At 38.8% G+C, this 27,934-nt stretch overlaps 1 protein-coding gene across 1 annotated transcript in view; it reads right to left on the bottom strand.

Annotated features, from left to right (window-relative positions):
* LOC126237034 (chromodomain-helicase-DNA-binding protein 7) overlaps positions 1 to 27,934 on the bottom strand; it is a 322,661-nt gene that overhangs the window by 127,108 nt on the left and 167,619 nt on the right. Inside the window, exons 24-26 of the mRNA XM_049946794.1 lie at positions 20,911 to 21,022; positions 20,630 to 20,807; positions 13,000 to 13,089 (exon numbers count right to left, since the gene is read on the bottom strand). Coding sequence (XP_049802751.1) covers positions 13,000 to 13,089; positions 20,630 to 20,807; positions 20,911 to 21,022 — 380 coding nt within the window. The remainder of the gene's footprint in view (positions 1 to 12,999; positions 13,090 to 20,629; positions 20,808 to 20,910; positions 21,023 to 27,934) is intronic.

Raw genomic sequence — 27,934 nt, 5'->3', positions numbered from 1 at the left:
CCCCACTACCACGCAGACTGCTCTGCACAACAGCCCCGCACCTATGATATTTGCGAACTGGGTCAATAAAAAAAAAAAGAATCGAATTTTCAAAAATGTGTTCATCTTGTGCGCACATCTTTCTGAAAAATCTGAAACATAAAACGTGTGCCCAAGCAAATGTAAGGCATATTATTTGGTCTTAAGTATGCCAAAGTGCAGTGCCGCACCTCTTCATAAAGCATTCTTCTATCGCACATCACTGTATTCCGCTCTGTGGAATTGAAACGTGTATATTCTGTAATGGATGCCATCAAACTACGAGGGCCGTTCAGAAAGTAACCTCCGGTTGATTTAAAAAATACACCAAGTTAAATAAAAATATTTTAATATATACATCTTACAACTACATCTTTGCACTATTTTTCTACATAGTCTCCATAGCGATTGAGGCACTTATCGTATCTCTTCACAAGCTTTGAAATTCCTTCTGCATAAAAATCACCCGCTTGTGCCTGGAGCCAGCCTGTGACCGCATCTTTGAGCTCTTCGTCGTCATCAAACCGCTGTGACCCGAGCCATTTCTTCAAATGCATGAAGAGGTGATAATCACTTGGCGCCAGGTCTGGGCTGTAAGGTGGATGGTTGATAACGTCCCACTTGAAGGACTCAAGAAGGGCCGTTGTTCTGCGAGCAGAGTGAGGACGGGCGTTATCGTGCAAAAAAACGATACCGGAAGTCAGCATACCACGGCGTTTGTTCTGTATAGCCCGTCGTAACTTTTTTATTGTTTCACAGTACACGTCTTGATTAATGGTCGTACCACGTTCCATGAATTCAACCAACAACACCCCTTTGGCATCCCTAAACACCGTTGCCATCAGTTTTCTGGCAGAAAAATCTTGCGAGGCTTTTCTTGGTTTGGTAGGCGAATTTGAATGTGCCCACATCTTTGATTGTTCTTTTGTCTCAGGGTTCACGTACTTAATCCAGGTTTCGTCACCGGTTACGATTCTGTTTAACAATGGTTCTCCTTCGTCCTCATAACGTGACAGAAAGTCTAATGCAGAGGCCATTCTTTGAGTTTTGTGGTGGTCGGTAAGAATTTTGGGCACCCATCGTGCACAGAACTTACGGTAACCCAATCTTGCTGTCACTATCTCGTACAAGAGAGTCTTAGAAATCTGTGGAAAACCAGTAGACAACTCCGACATTGAGAAACGTCGATTTTCACGAACTTTTGCATCAACTGTCTGAACGAGTTCGTCAGTCACCAATGATGGTCTACCACTCCTCTCTTCATCATGAACGTTTTCTCGTCCACTTTTAAATAAACGTACCCATTCACGGACAACTCCTTCACTCATAACTCTTGGTCCGTACATGGCACAAAGCTCACAATGAATAGCTGCTGCAGAATATCGTTTGGCTGTAAAAAACCTTATGACAGCACGCACTTCACATTTGGCGGGGTTTTCTATTGCAGCACGCATTTCAAACTGCCACAAAAACTAAACTAGCGCCGGTACGACGTTCACTCGACCACGGCTTGATGCCGACTGACCTGTTGAGTGCGTGAACGCACAGATGGCGTCGCTACTCCCCCCACAACCCGCACTGTGACCAATCGGAGGTTACTTTCTGAACCGCCCTTGTATATTCAGGACAGCGGAAATTGAAATGACCTATGGTGCCTTTCCTGCTCCCCCCCCCCCCACACAAAAAAAACCACACACACACACACACACACACACACACACACACACACACACACACACACACACACACACACACAATCAATAGCGGATGGGATTATTTGTAATTGGGAGAACAAGAACTCTTCCGAAAATTTGAACTCTTTATTGCTTATTAGCTAATAACCTGTGGTTTTGTGCGATATAAAATTAAATATAGGTTATGTAAACCCAATAAAGACAAGGGACAAGCAAGAAAGTACACAACCAAATGCGACTCACTAGCATTTTTTTCCCTCTAATCTTGCTACAGCTTTACATGGCGTGCTTTCCTTTCTGTGAAAGAATCTATTACCTCATCAAAGTTTGTCAAATGTTTTGCTACATGAAAAATCGAAATGTCATTATCTAACACTGAAAAAGCTGTTGACACAAATAATACCCAAGACTGGTTTGGTTTCTCGATTGGATTACGTCTATTTTGTCACTGTCTGCTAGATAAAACAAAATAGGCCTTTCTAATATGGCAGCAATTTTGTAACACACACCAAATAAACGAGACTGTTTTGGCACAAATGGTCATTTTTATAACACGACAGAATATAATTCACGAAGTACCAATATCAAATGCCTATTAGGCCTACTACAAGCAAAAAGCTTTATGTCAGGAAATAGTTTCACATTTCATTCACACTTACCAGTGTCTCAAGCACGAGATCGAAAAGAAGTACTACAGAATTTTTATATAAATTTGGAAGCGTCTTATTTATTTATTTATTGTTCCGTGGGACCACATTTAGGAGAAGTCTCCATGGTCATGGAACGAGTCAATACATGAAATTATAACACGATTGTAGAAACAGAATGAAATGAAATATAAGAAACATATTCAGGCGACAAGTCGTTAGTTTAAATAAATAAAATCAAGAATGTAACACTGGAATTTGCTTAATGTTTTAGCTCTTCCAGGAGCTCCTCGACAGAATAGAAGGAGTGAGCCATGAGGAAACTCTTCAGTTTAGACTTAAAAGAGTTTGGGCTACGCTAAGATTTTTGAGTTCTTGTGGTAGCTTATTGAAAATGGATGCAGCAGAATACTGCACTGCTTTCTGCACAAGAGTCAAGGAAGTGCATTCCACATGCAGATTTGATTTCTGCCTAGTATTAACTGACTGAAAGCTGCTAACTCTTGGGAATAAGCTAATATTGCTAACAACAAACGACATTAAAGAAAATACATACTGTGAGGGCAATGTCAAAATTCTCAGACTATTGAATAGGGGTCGACAAGAGGTTTTCGAACTTACACCATACATAGCTCGAACAGCCCGTTTTTGAGCCAAAAATACCCTTTTTGAATCAGAAGAATTACCCCAAAAAATAATACCATATGACATAAGCGTATGAAAATATGCGAAGTATACTACTTTTCGTGTTGAAATGTCACTTATTTCAGATACTGTTCTAATGGTAAATAAAGCGGCATTTAGTTTCTGAACAAGATCCTGAACATGGGCTTTCCACAACAACTTACTATCTATCCATACGCCTAGGAACTTGAACTGTTCCGTCTCGCTTATAACATGCCCATTCTGTCTGATTAAAATGTCAGTTCTTGTTGAATTGTGAGTTAGAAACTGTAAAAACTGAGTCTTACTGTGATTTAGCATCAAATTATTTTCCACAAGCCACGAACTTATATCATGAACTACATTATTTGATAATGTTTCAATATTACACACAAGATCCTTCACTACCAAGGTGGTGTCATCAGCAAACAGAAATATTTTTGAATCACCTGTAATACTAGAAGGCATATCATTTATATAAATAAGAAACAGCAGTGGCCCCAGCACCGACCCTAGGGGAACACCCCATTTAACAGTGCCCCATTGGGACTGAACATCATTACCACTCTCAATATTGCGGAGGATTACCTTCTGCTTTCTGTTCTTAAAGTAGGAGGCAAACCAATTGTAAGCTACTCCCCTTACTCCATAATGTTCCAACTCCTGCAGTAATATTTTGTGGTCAACACAGTCAAAAGCCTTCGTTAAATCAAAGAAAACACCTAACGTTTGCAACCTTTTATTTAATCCGTCCAAAACCTCACAGAGAAGAGAGACTATAGCATTTTCAGTTGTTAAGCCATTTCTAAAACCAAACTGTACATTTGACAGCAAAGTATGTGAATTTAAATGCTGCAGTAACCTTGTATATACAACCTTCTCGATAACTTTAGCAAATACCGATGGCATAGAAATAGGTCTATAATTGTCAACATTATCCCTGTCTCCCTTTTTGTAAAGTGGCTTCACTACCGAGTACTTTAATCGGTCAGGAAACCGACCACTCCTAAAGGAAAAGTTACAGATATGGCTAAGTACTGAGCTAACATACGTGGAACAATACTTCAGTATTCTGCTAGATACCCCGTCATATCCATGAGAGTTCTTGGTCTTTAGTGATTTAATTATTAACTCAATCTCCCTCTTGTCAGTATCATGGAGGAGCATTTCAGGTAACAGTCTCGGAACACTTTTTTCTAAGAGCGCTATATGATTCCCTGTTGGGACTAGGTTTCTATTTAGTTCACCTGCTATATTCAGAAAGTGATTATTAAGTACTGTACATATATGCGACTTATCAGTAACACGGACATCCCCACTACGCACTGATTCTATATTCTCGACCTGTCTCTGCAGACCAGCCACTTCCTTTACGACTGACCATATGGTTTTAATTTTATCCTGAGACTTAGCTATTCTATCTGCATACCACATACTTTTTGCCTTCCTAATAACTTTTTTAAGCACCTTACAATACTGTTTGTAATGGGCTGCTGCATTTAGATTGTGACTGTTTCTAACATTTTGATATAATTGCCACTTTGTTCTACAAGATATTCTTATCCCTTTAGTCAGCCACCCAGGCTGCCTGTTTGTGCTAGTACCCTGTTTTGAACGTTCTAACGGAAAGCAACTTTCAAAGAGCACGAGAAAAGTCTTGAGGAAAGCATTATATTTATCGTCTACTGTATCAGCACTATAAACATCTTGCCACTCTTGTTCCTTGATAAGGTTTACAAAAGTCTGTACAGCAACTGGATCAGCTTTCCTAAAAAGTTGGTAACTATATTTAACATGTGTTGCAGCACAAAAATCTTTTAGACTTAAAATTTGTGCATCATGATCTGAAAGGCCATTCACCTTTTTGCTAACAGAATGCCCTTCTAATAATGACGAATGAACAAAAATATTGTCTATGGTTGTTCTACTGTTCCCTTGCACTCTCGTTGGAAAGAATACGGTTTGCATAAGATTATATGAATTAAGGAGGTCTACCAGCATCCTTTTCCTTGCACAATCATTTATACAATTAATATTGAAGTCACCACATATAACTGTTAGGTTAGGTTAGGTTAGGTTAGCTTTTTGTATTTCCTATAAAGTGAACCAAGAACCTCCTCTAGCTTTAGCAAAAATGTTGTGAAATCTGAGTCTGGGGATCTATAAATAACAACAGTAAGAAGTTTAGCTCCACTAAATTTAACCACACCTGCACAACATTCAAACACCTTTTCAGTGCAGTACTTTGAAACATCAATTGACTCAAATGGGCTACCGTTTTTCACATACATGGCTACTCCCCCACACCGCAAAGAGCTCCTAAAAAAGCTGCCAGCCAACCTGTATCCTGGTAAAGGAAGCCTCTGAATTATCTCCTTATTTAAGAAGTGTTCAGATATACCAATAATTTCAGAGTCAACATCTATAAGCAGTTCTCTAACTTTATCTCTAATACCTTGTATATTTTGATGAAATATACTAATTCCCTCATTAATCGGATACCCAAGCTTTGTAGAAAGTGGTTTCTTTGTTAGAGAGACTTCCCTTAAGCAGGAATACCTATCAGCTGACTTCAATCTAAAAAAGGTACAGCTCTAACACCCACAACTGCCGGAATTTTCCCATGAGTGGTCCCACCACCCCCACCTATGCTGTCACCTATAAGTTTTGCCAACCTCCCCTTCCCATTCCTGTTGAGGTGTAGGCCATGTCTAGTGAAACCCGTCCTGCCGATAGACTCCACCGACACCACTGAAATGTAACTCATGCCTTCTGTCATCAGCGCACCCCCAAGTCTCATGTTATTACGCCTGACGGTTGTATTAAGATGAGGCCGATCATGACGCTGAAACAGTTCCACGAAATGCACATTCGTGTTGCCAGTCTGAGTGGCTATCTTTTCCAGGTCACCATCTATGTCATACTCCCCATCCCTATCAATACTATTACCAGCCCCACCCACAATCACTACCTGATCCTCTTTAGTAAAATCCCTACATAACCCCCCTATGTTAAAAGTCACCTGAGCCAATCCTGCATTAGGCTTCACAATGCTGGTGACCTGGTACTCACTCCCCAAAACTTCCTGCAACTGCTGGCCTACACCTCTACCATGAGAACTACCTAACAGCAGAACCTTCTTCTTGCTCTTAGACTTTGCAACTGTCCTAGCCACCGTAACTGCTGAGGTCTGCTGCATAATTCCTACATCTACAGCTACTAGAGATTCCTCTCCACTAGACTCTGACAGTTGGTCATATCTATTACAAACACCTATAGTAAAACTATCTGAAAATCTCCTTCTCCTAGCAGATCTCTTGCCAACAGCCAGCTCCCATTCCCCAACCCCCTTCTCCCTCCTCATCCTATCTAGCTCCTCCTGAGCGCAACTGCACCTTCTTCCATAATTTGTGTGATGTCCCCGTTTCTTCTCCTTCCCCATTCTGACAAACAATCTTGTCATCACCAATTCTGTATCTATTCCTGCCATTGTCAAAATTTGTTCGCCGATTAACTTCCCCAACCCTGCCAGAATCACAGGTTTAGTTATCCTGCGAGTATTTTCCGGTTAGGTGTTACTACATGTTCGTACAACACATGTTCCTCATTACTTCCAAAATAGAGCTTAAGGGGCTGCTAGCCAGGGCTGTTCTACTGGTCCTTACTAGTGTAGCGATCTGGGCAAAAATTTTCTGTTAAAATTTCATTTCCTTGGATGCACCAAGAAGATAATATGCAATACTTCTCACATGTTATTCCTGTCAGTCATTTATTTCCATTCTGGTAATCTGAATCTATGGATTTTGCTAGTAATTATAACAACGCTGATCATTCACAAACCCTACCAACCCCATAATCAGACAGCGATTGTCATTCATCTGTTCAGCTTTACTCCGCTCAGCTCATATAGCCCCGTCCCCGTTTGTCTGCAGAAAGTTTATTTCTAGATGCGACGAGGATTCTCCTGACCAGAGACATCATGTACACTATGCATGCATTCAAAAATCAACTTATGATTTGTTCAGAAATCAACTTCAAATGTGTTCAAAAATGTCAAAAATCAACCGGGAAGCGTTTAAAAATCATATGAATAATCGATAGACAGACGTGCGCTGGATGCTAGGCAGTTTGTGAAAGAAGTTATTTTTCCTCAAGAACATGAATTTGGCGCCCCCTTTTCCCAGTAGCTTCTAGCTGCTTGCTGCGACTGCTTACACAGCCAACAGCCACATTCCTGTAGCCAGAAGCGAGATAATCTACTAACCAAATGCGACTCAACTGCGCACGCACCGCTAAAACGAATCTAATGTAAACATTTGTGACTTCACACTCATCGGAGACAATTTATTGTTATGAAGCGCTGCATAGTCTTCCTAAAGCCTTTGACACATTTTGCAGTTGGTGGACAATTGCATGAGCACTGTGTGTGTCTTTGTATATGGCGCATATCCTTTGCAATTTAAGTTATTTTTGTTTTTTTCTCTCGATTGTGTTTTATTGTTGAAGTATTATTTTGCGGTAGCGGGATACAGTAATATCCTTTGTTAGAGTAGGTTCTTACCAGTCAAAGTTACAAAAATTTAACTGACAACAAAAACAATGAAAAGTTCCCAGAATTCTAAAAAACATCCCAGGTTTTTCCCAGTTTTCTGCCAGATGAAAAAATTCCCGGGTTTTTCCCGGTTCTCCCAGTTGTCCCGAGTCGTATACACCCTGTATGATCAGTCTATCCTTCAATGTTGTCCCACAAAATGAACATACAAAAAATTCCATCATATTTGTAGAATGCTATTGAAACAATTAACTGAAAATTGTTTCTAACATTGCAGAAATTGTGCAAGTGCCCCAAAAGGGAACCAATGGAATTTAGGTGCAAAACACTAGCAGATAATTGTTGAGACTACGCATCACTATTGTATTTTGTTCATGAAAGTTATATAATTTTCCTGTTTTAGAAAAATATTAGATAACTTCTATTTCTAAATAGGCTGATGTGTTGTTACAGCATTTGTGTCTGTGGTAAGGATGAAACAAATTGACTAAAGCAGATGAATGAATGCATCAACTATCAAGAAATGCTTTTTTCAAGGAGAGAGGAAGTAAGGAAGAGAAAATAGCTTTTATAGAAATGAAAGTTTTGACAGAAAAAGAAAACCTATTTTTCCACCATCACAGACCAAGTGTTTCTGTTTTTGTGACTGCTACTGTCATTACACCCTAAAGGGGTTTTAATTTTCATAATAAACCTCTCTCTTTCATTACTGTCTGCAACTTTTTAAGTTATTAAAATTAGCTGGAAAAAGAACTGACCAACTTGGATGTAAATAGTGAATTACACTTCTGTAACATACACCCAGGTATTTAACTAACCACAACTGCTCTTACAGGAAATCACAGCACAAACCCCTGACAAAGAGCAATCCTATGAAAGTATTATACAGTAAGGAAACAACTTCTCTCTGCTCCTACAATATCACTAAAAACAAGAAACAGTATTTTAAAGAAAACCAACAGTGATAGTGCATTGCAATCATTACACATGCGGCTCAGTTTCATAGAATTAGACTCTCATTAAATTCTAATCTGTCTGACATGAAATTAAAGCACAGATGGGGTTATTGTTCAGAATGCTAATCAACTAAACAAAAAAATAAAAACAGTTACAATGAGTTTCAGCTATTGAATGAATTGGCAAAAACTTACAAAAATTAAAGAATAGGTGTAAAACCAGACACTAGCTTGTAATTAAACTTAGGGTAACTATTTCCTTGCAGCAAATTACACTTTAAGCATACAGGAGTGCCGCTTGGAATTCTAGATTTATAATTTATCTCCTATACATTTTATACATGTTCAATCAGTGCCAACATGCAAATGTGCAAGGGTGGACAAGTGAAAGAAAACACACATTAGCAGAAACAATGAAAGCTTGTAGACTAAAAACTTGAAAAAGAAAACACAAGCGAAAGTATTAGTTTTGAACTGTTTGTTGCTAATCATACTCAATCACATTCGGCATGAAAAGAAGGTTCTGATAAAGTAAGACTTTTTCTGTTAACAAGTCCAATCATTCTACAATCACCACTACCATTGTCTTGATGGTCTACATTGCTGTTGCTGTTGTTACCACCACCACCACCACCACAACCCCCCCCCCCCCAACATTTAAATCAGCATTTACTTACCCATTAACCCACTCTTTCTTATACGATATTCAGCTGCTTTTAAAAAAATCTTGTGTCTAATACTGGTATACAATAATAATAATAATAATAATAATAATAATAATAATAATAATAATAATCATCATCATCATCATCAGAGAAGTCACACCGCTGAACAACCGACTTATGACCATGCGTGTTCAGTGCGCCAACAAAAAATACACACTGATCAATGCACATGCCCATACTAACAAGGGAACCTCCCCATCGCACCCCCTTCAGATATAGTTATAAGTTGGCTCAGTGGATAGGCCTTGATAAACTGAACACAGATCAATTGAGAAAACAGGAAGAAGTTGTGTGGAACTGTGAAAAAATAAGCAAAATATACAAACTGAGTAGTCCATGGGCGACATAGGCAATATTATGGAGACCGTCAGTTCACGGGCGCCGTGGTCCCGTGGTAGCGTGAGCAGCTGCAGAAGGAGAGGTCCATGGTTCAAGTCTTCCCTCGAGTGAAAATTTTACTTTCTTTATTTTTGCATAGTTATTATCTGTCCGTTCGGTCATTGACGTCTCTGTTCACTGTAATAAGTTTAGTGTCTGTGTTTTGCGACCGCATCGCAAAACCATGCGATTAGTAGACGAAAGGACGTGCCTCTCCAATGGGAACCGAAAACATTTGATCGCAAGGTCATAGGTCAACCGATTCCTTCACAGGAAAACACATGATATATTCTATACGACACTGGTGACGGCATGTGCGTCACATGACAGGAATATGTTGTCGACCCACCTAACTTGTACACTTGGCGAATGGGTAAAAAGATTCTTCTACCTTGCCCGATTTAGGTTTTCTTGTGAATGTGATAGTCACTCCCAAAAAAGTGATGAAAACATAAGAGTGTCACGTAAACTGAAAATAAAAAATTAAACTTTTCACTCGATGGAAGATTTGAAACAAGGACCTTACGCTCCGCAGCTGCTCACGTTACCACGAGACCATGGCGCTCCTGCGTTTTAAGTGTCCTTGATGTTGCCTATCTTCCCATGAACTACTCAGTTTGTATATTTTGCTTATTTTTTCACAGTTCCACACAACTTCTTCCTGTTTTCTCAATTGATCTGTGTTCAGTTTTTCAAGGCCTATCCACTGTGCCAACTTATAACTAAATCTGAGGGGGGTGCGATGGGGAGGTTCCCTTGTAAGTAGAGCAACAAGATAGACCCACAGTCTGCAGATAAATTCTGGTCAACCCTTGACAAAGTATTCAAGGATGACATCAAATGTCTTACAGGCAATTTCAATGCACAGATCGGTAGGGGGGTGGAATGCACAGGAAACCAGCTGGAAAGTATCTTGCGGGGCGGGGGATGTATGAACTGATTCAGCTGGGAAGAGCATCATGAAGCCATTGAATCCTCTCCTGACGCAAGCTGGCCCGCCCACAACTGTGTTAACTGGTTTCTTAGTATCCTGGATACTGGCACTGGGACAGAGTTTACATCTTACCTGGTTCTATTGGGGACAGATTTGCAGTACCTTAACATTACACCCACAGCTTGTAGGCACATGGGCCATGTATGAAAAGCACTGCACTGTTGAAAAATGGCACCATGATATTGTCACAAGAGATGTAATATACGAGGACACAGGGTGTCTGTGATTTACCACTGTGTTGTCAGTTCTCTCAGTCACTGCCAGGTATGACCTGATATCTGATGGCTCATCACATCATGTCGGCAATAATACTGCTCTCTCTCTCCAAAAACATTGGAAGGGGCACCTCCCCAGGAAAAGGGTTACAATGTGGTTGGTGCACAATACAATAATCTTTCCTTGTGGTCGAAAGCCATGGTCAAATGAAAACTTGGCAACACCCTTTCAAAGGGTGTCAGGAGCTGGTAACAATGCCCAACAGAAGTACACATTATCTGCATGTTCTTCATAGATCACTTAACATCTGATACTATTCACATCCCTTATATACGCTACAAAGATTGAAATACTAAACTTGAACAACACTAATGCAATGTGTTTCTTAAAATTTTCACAGTAGATTGAATATTCCATCAACTTTCTGGTCTGCATCTGAGATATAATTAATTCTTGTTCTCAGACGTTGACAATCTTTCGGCATTTCAAGGTGAGTCACCTGCAACATTTTTTAACCATTTTCAACAATACTGTGGAGTATTTGTGCATGTGTCAGAGAGAACACTGTTCATAAGAAGGGCACAAGTCATAGTTAAAATGTTTTACACCTCTAAGAGTAAAATAAAACAAGTGCAAAGTCACTGAACCCACAGTGCTTTAGAAATATTTAGTTATTTATAAGGGACAGCATACATTAAAACAATATTTCCTTTAAAAGTGCAGACATGAAATGAGGGGTTTGCTTAATTTGTCGGGCTGACACTGTGCTTATTTTGTTTTACTGTTAGATGCATAAAGTTCTATTTGCAACTGATGCTCTGATGGAAGCACGATTACTTCACAGTGTTGTGTAAACTGATTTAAAAATTTTGCAAGCAACTCATCTTGAGAATGGCTGAGAGGTTGTCAGCTGAAACATCACAAAAAGAATTAATAATATCCTAGAGGCATGTCAAAGTTCATGAAATGCAAAACTAATGTACTCTGGTGGACATGTCATGAGTGATTGCAGTTCTAATCATTTATAGGCCTGTCAATGTTGCGTATGTATATAAAGTTACATTTACATCTGACCACATCTCCTTGGTGATCACTTTTTTCATCAGGCAACTTACTTATATTCTACAGCAGCCATTCATATGCACACTTTTATTTATTTATTTTTAAATCAAGAACTAAATTCCCTTCTGCTTCCAGGTAAAAAATTAGAGACCTTTGTCTTTCCTCACCAATTAACCATCTCAGTAATGGGGAATAATAATATTCTCCACCTCCAAAGTTCTCTTAGTAACGTCTAGAGGAAATAGGGAGGGGTGCACAATGAGTTGTTACAATAAATTGGTCTACATTAATGTTTGAAATGATCACATCTCACGTTTTAGGATTCTGAAATACTCACACAACACACTAATTTGAAGCCTCCAATAAATTAAATCCTTTTTGTTCTGCGCCCTTACCAAACAATCTTTAGCCCGGAGCAACTTAAAAAACTTCCAAACAATGAAACTTACTGTGGAAATTATGAGTTTAAAACATCGGAAACAATGACTAAATACATTAAGAGTAATCTTCTAGTGGCAAAGATATCAGAGACAACTACAAAGCAAATTGCACCATCACACTGCGAGTCTACTTTTCTGTATAACTATGAATGGCAATAGTCATTCACAAAAAGCACAAAAAAGCATCAGTTTACAAGTTTTGCAAATAGTGTAATTGTTTCAAACTGCTTCTATATCAAATATAAACACTCAATCCTCAGTGAAGAAATCAACCAAACATCAACTCAAAATACTCAGCTAACACCGCTTAACCCCCGTTCACGCACACACTAGTGCGTTTTCGTAAGTACACATCAAGAAAGTAACAGCATGCGAAAGTGGTGAATTTGTGTATATTTGCACGAACAACAAATAATTGCTACCTATGAATCACTCTTCTTTAATAATAATAATAATAATAATAATAATAATAATAACAACAACAACAGACATTAAAACTTTATATCTTCCTGTCTACTTGTTACTTCATTTCCATATTCTACCAAGCACCAAAAAGCAGAGCCATCTAGCACAACAAAGTGAAAAATTTTTCAATCAATTTTTTACTAAAGAATTCAATGGGAAAGGACATGCACTTGCTTTATGTAAACTTACCTAACATGGACACCATCATTAATATGTTGCACCAGATCACCTATAATCTCATGCTTTATATAATAAAGCATTCGAACACGTAACAGTATCCTGCAAGCAAATAGTGCTTTCAGTTATTTGAATACACTGACACAATTGAACTGCACAAAAATATTATTTCTACCAAAACTATTGGATCTTGTAAGCACAATATCAACAGTGACAGAGATATTGCTACTGAAGTGACAATAAAATAATTTTCAGATCGGTGCTATACAATAGTTGATTTTTTATTTACTGAAAGTTAGATGCAATAATAAAGGAAGGTTCACTCTTCTTAATGGAAAACTGGATGTACAGGAGTCCTTAGAAGACAATGCCCATTTGTACCTTTTTATCATCCCCAAATTTTTGATTTTCTGTTCATTCATCTACTTCAGTTCCAAGAGTAATATCCAAAATCTTCCTTCAATCAGCAAATTCAAGTGAAGTACTAACACTGTATAAAACTTTAGATGCCATAGCAGTCTCAGTCTACTAAAATGGAGGAATGTGCTTTTAATGTAGTGAGTCCCCAGAACAAGATGCTTTTTGTCTTGTATAGCACTGGCATAATCTTCGGTTTATTTTGCTGGAAATATGACACTCAATACTTAACACTTTGCCCTCAGCACGTCTCGTACAAATTTATTCGCTTGGCACCAGAAACAGTAATTCGGATTACTTGGCTTGTCGCCGGCCGTTCTTGACATTATCGGGCGATTGTAAATTGTTACGTTTTACTGATCTCATCGTTAATTCTCCTAAGTTCTCAACCCTGTTCCCTACTTTCATGAAATCTCGAAGATATACATATGTAAATAACAAAATTTGTTTGTTTCATATATATGTTTATTTGCATGGTCTTTGGTACTTAGTATTTCTCTTTCAGTCTATCAACCGGATCATGATGAGACGTACACGATGTATTGGCAATCTCCAAGTTATGCTCTGCGAATTCATCTACAGATACTTAGTGTATCTAATGTGTGAAGAGTCTAATAAATCTATGGGCTCTAATGATTCAAAACTTGTAAAGTGGCTAATGAATCAAAACTTGTCATGTGGCTCTACCACCCACTTCTCAGTCTCGTTTCTTTGAATACAGCCATATATGCATTACATAATTGGTGGAAACACTGCTTATTGGAATCATTTTTAGCTGCACAAGGAATGTTAAACCGTTCTTATCTTAGGTTTGCAATTTGATACTTCATTATAACCAATTTTGTGGTCATATGAACATAATATCTTGAGTGATGTTTATCTCTATTTACTAGGGTCAAGTAGTTAGTGCACATTCTCCTCCAATATGACTTGAATACCTGAAACAGTATGTATCCAACTAATTCCAAATGAATGAATATTTCACTATGAAGATGTAATAAAGCCAAAAGTACTTTGCCACTCACATATTAAGGAGATGCGTTTAAAAATCAATACACAGAGATCAATAATATTCAAGTTTTCTACACTTCTCAAGTAGGATTAAAATGATGAACAGGAGAAGTTAAGGATATAGTAATTTTATTGATGCTGTACAGATGAAAATTTGCTTCAAAGATTGGGTCAGGAGTGAAAAAGGACACACAAAGTGGCAATTAATCGAGAAAGAACTAACATTCTCAATTCAGATACTACACTTATCATAATACACGGCAGATCGTTTGATTTGATTTATTTATTCATCTTAGCATCATCTCACAACGATGTACGATTTGTCATTATAATACAATGAAAATAAATAGCACAACTTTCCTACAAGATTATAGCTCAAGAGATATCCACACACAGAACGTATGTTTTTATATGGATAGGTCAGGTGGTCAGCTGTTGTCTTGTTGAATGAAACCATCCCAGCAGTGTCTGAAATGATTTAGGAGAATCTAAATCAGGATGGCTGCACAGAGCAAACTCCATCCTCCCACAGCTGAGATTAGTGTCTTTAACAACTGCACTCCATCATTCAGTTAGTCCCTAACGTACATTTTGAAATTCCTAATATTTTTTGCAAGCTTTCTCGGGACTAATTCGCACAACATCATGCCAAAATCTTTCACAATATGTTTACGAGATAGCATTCACACCACCAGCAATGAAATGAAACAAGATGGAATGTCCATGTAAACGATGAAAGTTTTGACACAGAAGAGATGGTGACATTATCTGCTAACATTTTAACCTAGCCCATGTGGGCTCGCTCACTCTGTAACACTGGATTTTGTGCTTCTGTCTCTTCTTTATTTTTCCTGTAAATTTTTTTCCTATACAAGGAAACTCAACACCTGTAAACCAAAAATTATTTCGTTTTCACACAACCTCGAGAAAGAAAAAAGCTGACATTGTATAAAAATAAGAACAAACATTGATATCACTGTAACTGTATGATGACTCTCTCTCTCTCTCTGTTTTTGTGTGTGTGTAGTATTATTATTGTTCCAACCTAGACTTTCCATTGTTTGATAGTGTCTTTGACAACCGACTTTCATTTATAAAAAAAAAAAAAAAAAAAAAAAAAAAAAATGATTCAACAGTGAAGCCATAAGCTCCACTAAAGGAGGGGGGCAGGGTTATTACACTATTTTTAAGAAATTACTTGGTAATTAAATAGAAAATGCAAATGGCCTCACTGCAGTGGGAAAACACGTTCCCATCAGATCACCAAAGTTAAGCACACCTCAGATGAATTAACAACTGCAAATAAGGACTGTCATCAGCTGTAGAATGGAATGACGACACTGAAAATTTGTGCCGGATCAGGACTGTAACCCAGATTTCCCACTTATCACGAGCAGTCGCCTTACCATTTGGCTATCCTTGTACAACTCACAGCCAGATCCTACTTCCATGTGTCGTTAACTATATGTCTAGAATCTGTACTCTCTCATCAATTATGTGTATTCGAGTACAGTGGCCTAGTTGTGAGTCATACATGGATAGCCATTTGGCTATCCGTGTACGACTCACAGCCAGATCCTACTTCCACGTGTCGTTAACTATATGTCTAGAATCTGTACTCTCTCATCAATTATGTGTATTCGAGTACAGTGGCCTAGTTGTGAGTCATACATGGATAGCCAAATGGTAATGTAGCCACTAACGATAAGCGGGAAATCTGGGTTCGAATCCTGGTCCTGCACAAATTTTCAGTGTCGTCATTCTATTCCACAGCTGATGGTAATCATTATTCACAATTGTGAATTTATCTGATGATGTTTCATAATGGCTGTGGTCGCTGCATTGCATTGTCATCAGAATAACACAGGCACTGAAATACCAAAGCTAAGCACTGTCAGGCTGGGCTAGCACCTGGATGGGTTACCATCCGGTCTGCCGAGCGCTCTTGGCCGGCGGGTGCACTCAGCCCAAATGAGGCAAACTGAGGAGCTACTTGATTGAGAAGTAGCGGCTCTGGTCTCGTAATCTGACACAAGGCTTGGAGAGCGGTGTGCTGACCATATGCCCCTCCATACTTTAATCCAGTGTTGCCTCTGGGCTAAGGATGACATGGGGGCCGATTGGTACCGTTAGACCTTCATGACCTGTTTGGGCAGAGTTTAGTAATTAAATAGAAAACAAACTTTGAATAATGAAACTAAAGAGTGATGCACACTCTTCTAAATTAATGTTTATGCTTTAAAATGTTTGTAGGGCACTTATGGCAACCAGCATTGCATAGAATTTACCACAAGGTTTCTGGCGAATACTCATTATGAGCTTTGCTTTGGTGACTTAAAATTCTACTACTATTGCTATTGCTAGTTCCTTACTGTCAATTCTATATGCTAACTTCTTGTATGAAGAATGTTCCCTCATACTCTCACTTTCACTGGTGAGTACAGCAATGTAACATGGTGGTGATGTTCCATCTTTAGTTAATATAACACCACTCTACAAGACCTGATGTGAAAGTCTGTTCACATTCAGTGTGAACTGACATTCATCCTACTATAGTACTGCACAAATGATATTAATGATAGGCACCCATAATGGAAGATGCATGCCTGAATGACATGCCAAGTGGTGTAGCATAAAGCATACGTCTAGCTTGCAACTTCAGATGAAACAGATACAGCATGATGGAGTAGCACCTACTGGGCTGCAACGATGTAACTGAGACACTTGGCATGCCACGCCACTGTCAGATGAATGCAACAGATTCCACTTTGTGACATACGCTTCGTCTATGCTACTGACAGTTTACGAGTTCAATATTCATTTTTGTTGGTCTAATGGAAAGGTACTTAGCACAAATACAGCAAATAAAGCATAAGAAAGGACTGCTAATGACATGTCATGGATAGGTACAGTAATTTGAATTCATTTAATCTGTTTGCGGAAAAGAATGATGAAAGAGAACTAAATAGAATTGACATAAATGAGGTTTTATATAAGACATACACGTAAACATTTTTATTGAATGTATTATCAGGTCCTTTTGATATGTAGCTGTATACATACTCCACCTGGGTGAAGACAGACAGTACAGCATTGATTACTCAATTTGACAGCGTTGTTTGCAGACCACTGCTGGTTTTCTGGTTTTCAGAGTAAGTTCTCAACAGGATGACCTATATTCTGCTGCACAGATGACTTACAATATGCATCATCACAAAACCATATAACATTATAAAACAAACAAACAGTGTTAACTATCATATATTAATTTGCATGTGTTCTCCTGCCACTGCTTGGCGAGATTTTTCACCTATCCAATTACATAATAAGTTCACAAACTGAATATTTTCATTGATATATTAATTTTATTGATGTCACAATTTGTTGCGTGTCCAACCCGCAGATCTTTGACAATAACATACTAGAAGAAAATTCTACAGCTCTTTTCGTCCTGGATATCCGTAATTAAATATAAAATAATGGAAAGTCCAAGTTGGAATATCAACAATATTACGGAAAGGACAAACTGGTGCTCACCAAACGGATGACATGTTGAGTTGCAGGCAAGCATGATAAAAAGGCTGTTACATATAAACTTTTGGCAAAATCCTCTTTCAGGAAAAAGAATACCCCCCCCCCCCCACACACACACACACACGTGTCAGGACAGGGCTAAGCTGAAACGTGCAGTGTCAAAAGAGGGTAAACAGCTAGCAAGACTATAGACTAGAATTATCAAATGTAGATTTAGACATAGTAACAGCTTTAACCCCAATGTGCTGTCCACCGAAGCTACCAGTACAGTTCCATAGACTCCACAGTTCCCAGTAATAATCAGCTGTTTTCTACCAGAATTATTGAGTTGGTTTAGATAAATATTCACACCGCATATGTCCTCATATTGCCTTTGCTGTTATGGCCACAAATCTTTGAAAAGTACTGTGCCCTCAGAAAAGAGGAAAAGGAAAGCAAGATGTATATATTCAACTCTTAAATATCTGGACTGGGAGCGGAATGTTTTGGATCATCAGTTGCCTGGGGAAGTTTCGCGATAAATATGTAAGTTACTAATTATTATATTTTAAACGTGTACAACAAGTGAAATAAGTGATGAATAAGAAAGGAGCATTTGTGGCAGCATGCATTATAATTACTTAAAAGGTGTGCCGAAGGATACTGCTTCCATGCTCATTTCATGAACAAAAGGCAATAACAGCATAGAATCATTAGCACCACACGACTTTAACCACACTATTGCCTTTGACAATGATTTACATTATTGGAAAGATTGGTACTTACATCAATAAAAATGGAACATTTAACAAACCACTTTTTGTGAGCAATGCTCAAATAAGATTCCTGGATAGTGTGAGGAAGAGTCAGCAGTAGCAGATTAGTTTGCTTTATTACATTTCAGAAGAATTTACAGATACAACTACCAAAAATAAAAACCAAGGTAGAACAACGAAATTAAGACAATTGTACATGTAAATGGAGGAAACTGCATGTGACAGTTCATTCTGTGTTATGCGGTTACATCAATAACAAAATCCAATTCAACACTGATTGCTCGGTGAAACTTTTGTTAGACAATGTGTGAACAAAAACAGTAAGTGAATGTTCCATATATGAAACTGTTAGCGCAAACATGAAAAACTTACGCATATAGTATGCAGCTCACTCTGCTGCTGGATTGCGATTGTCTATCTCTACTTATAAAAAGAAAATAAATTTTAATGCAATGTTAACTCCAAAATGTGACAGCAGCTGACTTTATAAACCACACATACAAAAGAAAAACACAAGCCACAACTCCGAATAGCTTGTGTGACAACGGCATCTGAACATGTGGCAGCTGATCACCACATGTATGAAGTATGTACACAAGACTGGAAATAGGTTGGCTCTCCTTCCAGAGTTAAAAGCAATTCGCAAATGTTAGCTGTATTTCATATCCCGCAATGTACAATCTAAAATACACAAAAAGTAAATTGGCCACCAATTATATTTTATCATAACAAATTTTTTGCAACATGCACAGTAGTTAAAGTACCATAACAACTGTAACCAATAATGAAAAGAGAACAAGTTCATTCCCAAGCTGCAATGACAGACTTCAGTGTGAAAGGACAATTTTTGTTTATCAAACAGTTTCCTCAAATCTTATGAGAGAGAACGCCTAGTGAACAACTCGCACAGGTCCCAAAATAGAGGTTTTTAATTTTTTTATTTGAAAGTAAATATTTTACAGAGAAACTACAGAATTGTGTAGCTTTACTTAGCTTTACTTCCTTCAGACAAAACATTCAATAAGTTGAATAGGGCCACAACACCTTCACCCTCCAAAGAACACATGGTGCGAAGTTACTATTGTTGGCATTGAATCACACACATACCACACCAATGCCATTCCATGTGTCATGTCACATCATGTCGGTAGGCGCCCTTCTTAACACACAAGACCGGTCACGTTAGGCACAGTTGTGTCCCTACTAAACCCATTTCCCTCCCTGTGCATTTTGACTTAAATCTGCCCGATTCACTTCCGAGTAGTCAGCTTCAACACAAGATGCAGCCCAAAAGTAGACACGAACACATAAATTTTACAATACCTAAGGAGTAGTTATCAAAGGAGAGAAAAACCAAATAAAGAGTTATTTTGTCATGCAGTTATTAAATTAACAAATTCTGAAATGCAGTTAGTGACAATGTTAATGTTCTTATATAATAATTTATTGCAACAAAATCATCTAATTACTAAATTATTCATATTATTGGTTTTGGCAATTTAGTGCCATCTTCATATGTGATAATTACTCCACTAATGGATTCTTCAAGATGTATGGGAATTCAAGTTACGTGTGGTGAATGTCATGAAATGGATAAAATATGTCAATGACTTAAACACAATGCCATCACATGGTATGACGAAGTACACATTCAACAACGTATTGTACACCATTCCATGAAGTTAAGAATGCATAGAACACGTGTGTTTGGTTGGTTGTGGATTACTCACAACATCTGAAGGTAACAAACTGCCGAAACTAGCAATGTGAATGAAGTAGTCATTATGTGATTGTGACTTAATAAATTATAATGTAACACTGATAAGCTCAAGTGCTTCCATAGACAATACATCAACACTTAGTGTGTTAATATTTGTCATTGTGTACTATTACCTAACACACTATTACAGATAAATCTTCCTTACTTGTTTGCATGTCGACTTAGGTGCTTTTTATAATTGCTTTCCAAAAGAATGTCGCCATCGTATTTCTCATGGCGACTCCAATCATTCATTTCTCCAATTTCATTTTGATTTGAAGATCTCCCATCCTTCTTGAAAAATTTTTTATTTTTCCTTCCACGAGGTATTGGTGTATTAAGTCCTAAAGTAAGATCACAGCATACCATTATAAAACAAACAAGATTATCTTTCAATTTAGAATTACATTTTAACAACTTGTCATTGCGCTTCCCTTCATTACATACCCATGTGATTCTTCTGCACTCTTGTTTCTCCATTTTCCGATGGTGTAATCAGATCCCAAATAAAACTCCTGATTTTATCATCACCTCTGTAGTATCTCAAGCAATAAAGTAACTGAAAAGATTACAAATAACTATGATCAGTTGTTTGTACCACTTAACAGTCAAGAAAATGTCATTGCAAATGAAATCAGTTCTATGTTTGAACTCATAAAGAAACTGATATTCTTTCAGTATTAGCATGGCAAGTCATCATTAAAAACAACGAAAAAATAATTTAATAATTTCCATGAAACTAAGAGATGTATTTAATTTCACCTATGTTGTTGTTGTTGTTGTTGTTGTTGTCTTCAGTCCTGAGACTGGTTTGATGCAGCTCTCCATGCTACTCTATCCTGTGCAAGCTTCTTCATCTCACAGTACCTACTGCAACCTACATCCTTCTGAATCTGCTTAGTGTATTCATCTTTTGGTCTCCCTCTACGATTTTTACCCTCCACACTGCCCTCCAATGCTAAATTTGTGATCCCTTGATGCCTCAGAACATGTCCTACCAACTGGTCCTTCTTCTCGTCAAGTTGTGCCACAAACTCCTCTTCTCCCCAATTCTATTCAATACCTCCTCATTAGTTATGTGATCTACCCATCTAATCTTCAGCATTCTTCTGTAGCACCACATTTCGAAAGCTTCTATTCTCCTCCTGTCCGAACTATTTATCGTCCACGTTTCACTTCCATACATGGCTACACTCCATACAAATACTTTCAGAAACGACTTCCTGACACTTAAATCTATACTCGATGTTAACAAATTTCTCTTCTTCAGAAATGATTTCCTTGCCATTGCCAGTCTACATTTTATATCCTCTCTACTTCGACCATCATCAGTTATTTTACTCCCTAAATAGCAAAACTCCTTTACTACTTTAAGTATCTCATTTCCTAATCTAATTCCCTCAGCATCACCCGATTTAATTTGACTACATTCCATTATCCTCTTTTTGCTTTTGTTGATGTTCATCTTATATCCTCCTGTCAAGACACTGTCCATTCCGTTCAACAGCTCTTCCAAGTCCTTTGCTGTCTCTGACAGAATTACAATGTCATCGGCGAACCTCAAAGTTTTTACTTCTTCTCCATGAATTTTAATACCTACTCCGAATTTTTCTTTTGTTTCCTTTACTGCTTGCTCAATATACAGATTGAATAACATTGGGGAGAGGCTACAACCCTGTCTCACTCCTTTCCCAACCACTGCTTCCCTTTCATGCCCCTCTATTCTTATAACTTCCATCTGGTTCCTGTACAAATTGTAAATAGCCTTTCGCTCCCTGTATTTTACCCCTGCCTCCTTCAGAATTTGAAACAGAGTATTCCAGTTAACATTGACAAAAGCTTTCTCTAAGTGTACAAATGCTAGAAACGTAGGTTTGCCTTTTCTTAATCTTTCTTCTAAGATAAGTCTTAAGGTTAGTATTGCCTCACGTGTTCCAACATTTCTACGGAATCCAAACTGATCTTCCCCGAGGTCCGCTTCTACCAGTTTTTCCATTCGTCTGTAAAGAACTCGTGTTAGTATTTTGCAGCTGTGACTTATTAAACTGATAGTTCGGTAATTTTCACATCTGTCAACACCTGCTTTCTTTGGGATTGGAATTACTATATTCTTCTTGAAGTCTGAGGGTATTTCGCCTGTCTCATACATCTTGCTCACCAGATGGTAGAGTTTTGTCATGACTGGCTCTCCCAAGGCCATCAGTAGTTCTAATGGAATGTTGTTTACTCCCGGGGCCTTGTTTCGACTCAGATCTTTCAGTGCTCTGTCAAACTCTTCACGCAGTATCTTATCTCCCATTTCGTCGTCATCTACATCCTCTTCCATTTCCATAATATTGTCCTCAAGTACATTGCCCTTGTATAAACCCTCTATATACTCCTTCCACCTTTCTGCTTTCCCTTCTTTGCTTAGAACTGGGTTGCCATCTGAGCTCTTGATATTCATACAAGTGGTTCTCTTCTCTCCAAAGGTCTCTTTAATTTTCCTGTAGGCAGTATCTATCTTACCCCTAGTGAGACAAGCCTCTACATCCTTACATTTGTCCTCTAGCCATCCCTGCTTAGCCATTTTGCACTTCCTGTCGATCTCATTTTTGAGACGTTTGTATTCCTTTTTGCCTGCTTCATTTACTGCATTTTTATATTTTCTCCTTTCATCAATTAAATTCAATATTTCTTCTGTTACCCAAGGATTTCTATTAGCCCTCGTCTTTTTACCTACTTGATCGTCTGCTGCCTTCACTACTTCATCCCTCAAAGCTACCCATTGTTCTTCTACTGTATTTCTTTCCCCCATTCCTGTCAATTGTTCCCTTATGCTCTCCTTGAAACTCTCTACAACCTCTGGGTCTTTCAGTTTATCCAGGTCCCATCTCCTTAAATTCAAACCTCTTTGCAGTTTCTTCAGTTTCAATCTGCAGTTCATAACCAATAGATTGTGGTCAGAATCCACATCTGCCCCTGGAAATGTCTTACAATTTAAAACCTGGTTCCTAAATCTCTGTCTTACCATTATATAATCTATCTGATACCTTTTAGTATCTCCAGGATTCTTCCAGGTATACAACCTTCTTTTATGATTCTTGAACCAAGTGTTACTTATGATTAAGTTATGCTCTGTGCAAAATTCTACAAGGCGGCTTCCTCTTTCATTTCTTCCCCCCAATCCATATTCACCTACTATGTTTCCTTCTCTCCCTTTTCCTACTGATGAATTCCAGTCACCCATGACTATTAAATTTTCGTCTCCCTTCACTACCTGAATAATTTCTTTTATCTCGTCATACATTTCATCTATTTCTTCATAATCTGCAGAGCTAGTTGGCATATAAACTTGTACTACTGTAGTGGGCGTGGGCTTCGTGTCTATCTTGGCCACAATAATGCGTTCACTATGCTGTTTGTAGTAGCTAACCCGGACTCCTATTTTTTTTATTCATTATTAAACCTACTCCTGCATTACCCCTATTTGATTTTGTATTTATAACCCTGTAATCACCAGACCAAAATTCTTGTTCCTCCTGCCACCGAACTTCACTAATTCCCACTATATCTAACTTTAACCTATCCATTTCCCTTTTTAAATTTTCTAACCTACCCGCCCGATTAAGGGATCTGACATTCCACGCTCCGATCCGTAGAACGCCAGTTTTCTTTCTCCTGATAACGACGTCCTCCTGAGTAGTCCCCGCCCGGAGATCCGAATGGGGGACTATTTTACCTCCGGAATATTTTACCCAAGAGGACGCCATCATCATTTAATCATACAGTAAAGCTGCATGTCCTCGGGAAAAAATTTCACCTATAGTCAGAGGGAAATGAGGTCACAGTTGAATTTAAAATAATTGACAGAATTTTTGTTTCAACCACACTTCAGCCACCTAAAAATCTGAAAAGTTAAATCAATTATCAACTAGAGACTCACTGTTCAGGGAGACAGAACACACATCTCTTTGGTGAGGGGAGGGAGAGTAAATAAAACTGTTAATGGGGGGGGGGGGGAGGCCACTGGTATAGGACTGAGGAGCCATGGCAGAGAATTAGGAGGTTAAATGGGAACTCTTGGTAACATTATAAAGAAAGGCGAGAGAGGTGATTCAGGACAAAACTGGAGAAGAGAGATACAAGTTATAATGACTGGGAGCACAGGTCACCATTGTCGTGACAGGGCTTTCTCTTTCCAACTGAACGGCCTCCTGAGCTGTTCATTATTGCAGTATCTATAGCCTCAGTGAACTTCATGCATATTTCTTAATTCCTTAGAACTTCCAGACCCCACTTCTTTGTACATAGATTCTTTCCAACTAGCCTCTTAAACTTCAGCCAACTCTTCTTCATTACTACATTGTGAGCCAAGTCTCTATTTGCTTCTGGGTATGCCTTACAACACAATATCTGATTTTGGAATCTCTGCCTGACCATGATGTAATTTAATCTTCCTGCATCTCCCGGCCTTTTTTTTTAAAGTATACTGTATCCTCTTGCTGTTCTTGAATAGCGTATTCCTTATTATCATCTGAAATTTATTGCATAACTCAACTAAGCAACTAAGTCTTTCTTGTTTCTCATTCCCACTGCCAAACCCAAATTCTCCCATAACACTTTCTTCTATCACTATTGCAACCACATTCTTATCCTCCAAGACTATTAGATTTTCATCTCCCTTTATGTACCGAATCAGCCATTAAATATCATCATATTCTCCCCCCCCCCCTCCCCAGTCCTCTGCTTATGACATTAGCATATATACCTGAGCTATTGTTGATTGTTGTCGGTGTTGTTTGCTGCCGATTCTGCTGAGAACAACTCTGTAACTGAATTATTCACACTAACCCACTCTGTACCCCACACTCCTATTCATAACAAATACTACTTCCATTATACCACTTCCTGCTGCTTTTGATATTACCATACACTCGTCTGACCAGAAATCCGTGTCTTCTTTCCATTTCACTTCACTGTCCCCCAATATATCTACAGTGAGCTTTACCATTTTCAGATTTTCTAGCTTTCCTATCATGCTCAAACTTCTGACATTCGATGCCCCAACTCTTAGAATGTTACCCTTTTATTGGTTATTCAACCTTTATCTCATAACGGTCACCTCCACCTTGGCAGTTACCTCCTGGAGATCCGAAAGGGCAGGGCATAGAGTGGAGGCATAGTCTGGACACTCTAGCCAATGGAGATAACATCAAGACACTTTTGTTACAGGCCGCGTGTTTTATGGACACTCATTATACATCTTTAATGTAATGGTGTCAATTGCCTTCTGGACCCTCAAGGCCATTGATCATTGCTGCTTCTTCGGCACCTTTTAGAGGCAGTTTCCTATCGCAAGGGTAAGACAGAGCCCTGAGCTCCTGTCCATTACTCCGCCCGCTTTGACTAGGCCGTTTGCGGAATAAGGGCAACTTCTTATGCCTGATGTCATCAGCTGCCACTGTTGATTTTTGTTTAAAATTTAAGTAGTGGTGAGGTTTGAACTCAACAGAATTGAGGACGTTTTGATTACTAGGCAAAGACGCTACCCATTGACCAGGGTTGCAATTTTTACATTTTTAAAACAGCGATTTTAAATTTTTCCTGGGGATGACTGGTGAGATATGGCATGGGAGATCTGTTTCTGGGCAAGGTTGGGCAAGTAATTTTGGTCTGTGAAGGCCTTAGAGAGACCCTTGCTCCCACATGTGGCACTAGCACCTTCCCCAACTTCTACCTCCTCCTCCCTGCACCATACCTCTTCTTTAACCCCAATACCCATTTGACCAAGACTACTGCTCATGTCAGTCACAGTCACTGTTGAGTCTTAGTGCTCAGTGACAGTGCTGTGTGTGTGTGTGTGTGTGTGTGTGTGTGTGTGTGTGTGTGTGTGTGTGTGTCAGCCAGAGAGCGAGCGATTGCGCACGCCCGTCCGTCCAAAAGCTTAAATATTCACCATTCTTTTTCACTGTGCCCGTCTGTGTGGCTAGTAGCAATCTATCCTTTCCATATTATTGTTACTCCATCCTGGACTTTCCAATGTTAAGATTTTGCTTAATGATTTTCTATCCAACCTACAACTGTCTGTTGTTTCCTTTTGTTACCATTATCTTTTCACATTACATTACATTCACAGTGACTGTCCTCTTTATCCCCCCCCCAATTTTCCTGCGTTTTATTGTATTTATTGTCACCTTTTGAACCAAATACCCTCTGTCTTCCAAGCTAACTTATATCAACAGACTCATCCACACCCATCTGAATGCCCACATTGATTGTAGGAGCTGTGTATAGCATCCAACATTCTTCCTGCGGATAAAAATATCCCTGGACCTTGAAACTGGTCAAACTATCTTCCTACACCCTCTCATATTTTTACGCATTTTCTTGTACCTTTCTGTGCAGAGTTCTTTGTTGCATCCCACACGGAATTCCCTGCCGCCGTCCTTGCTCTTTTTTAAATATGCACATATTAACCTGGCTTATCCAATTATACCTGCTAAACTCTCTTTTCACATACATCCACCCAACAACCTGCATCCCACACAACCATCATCATCTCCCCCCCCCCCCCTCCCCTCCCCATCCCAATTGATCTAATTGTGTTTCATGTGGATTTTGTATCATTTTTTACTATAGACAATGCTCACATAAGTTTCACCTTTTCCCATATATTTCACTATGGACCCATGCTCCTTAAGTACAGAATAGTTTCCCTCTCCATAGTCAGAACCCAGTCCTACATATTGTCTTGTGCTGTTACTCATGGAATTTCCTAAATGGACTGAACATCAAACTACTCATAATCGACTGCAACCCCCTCCCCTTTACACATGACCTCTAGCTGTTCGAATTCCATCAGTCCATAGCCCTCACTGATAAGGTCCTGTAAAACCATATATTCATGCCTAAACCTCCTTTGATTACCTGCTCTCCAGCCATACACTCAACGAAGTATCCAACCTGTCCACCTCACTCTAATCTTGGATTACCAGTATCCATCACCTCTACACCATCCCCAGTAACCCTTCATTTCTGCTGCTACATTTACCACACACTTAGAAACTCCCTCCTACCATCAAAAGCATCAGTACTTTCCAAAGGCTGTACCTTTTGCCTCACTCACAAATTCAATGGTGCTGGGTTTATTAGAAGATCTTTCCTCCTACGGTGGGAATACTTTTACTACAAACTCTATTTATTAGACACAATCCAAAACCAACACTGAACCCTGTCTGACTCAGTTTACTCCTCCATCCAACCATGATCCATCCAAACTGCCACCTACTCACTACCGTTAGCCTTCCAGTATATACCTGAACCTGGCCTCACCATAATTCCCCAAATCATTGAACAAGGAAACCAACCTTAGATCAGTAGAAAGAACTGCAATCAACCACCTAAAAACTGTACCCAACCTTATAATCCTACCTCCCAATGAAGGCTCCCAAATGTGGTTATGAACTGCAGGGATTACCTGTCTTGAGGG

Source organism: Schistocerca nitens, chromosome 2 (assembly GCF_023898315.1).
Source record: "Schistocerca nitens isolate TAMUIC-IGC-003100 chromosome 2, iqSchNite1.1, whole genome shotgun sequence".
In the NCBI taxonomy this organism is placed as follows: domain Eukaryota; kingdom Metazoa; phylum Arthropoda; class Insecta; order Orthoptera; family Acrididae; genus Schistocerca; species Schistocerca nitens.
Note: the sequence above shows the minus strand (reverse complement) of the source record. Positions and strands in the feature narration are given on the sequence as shown.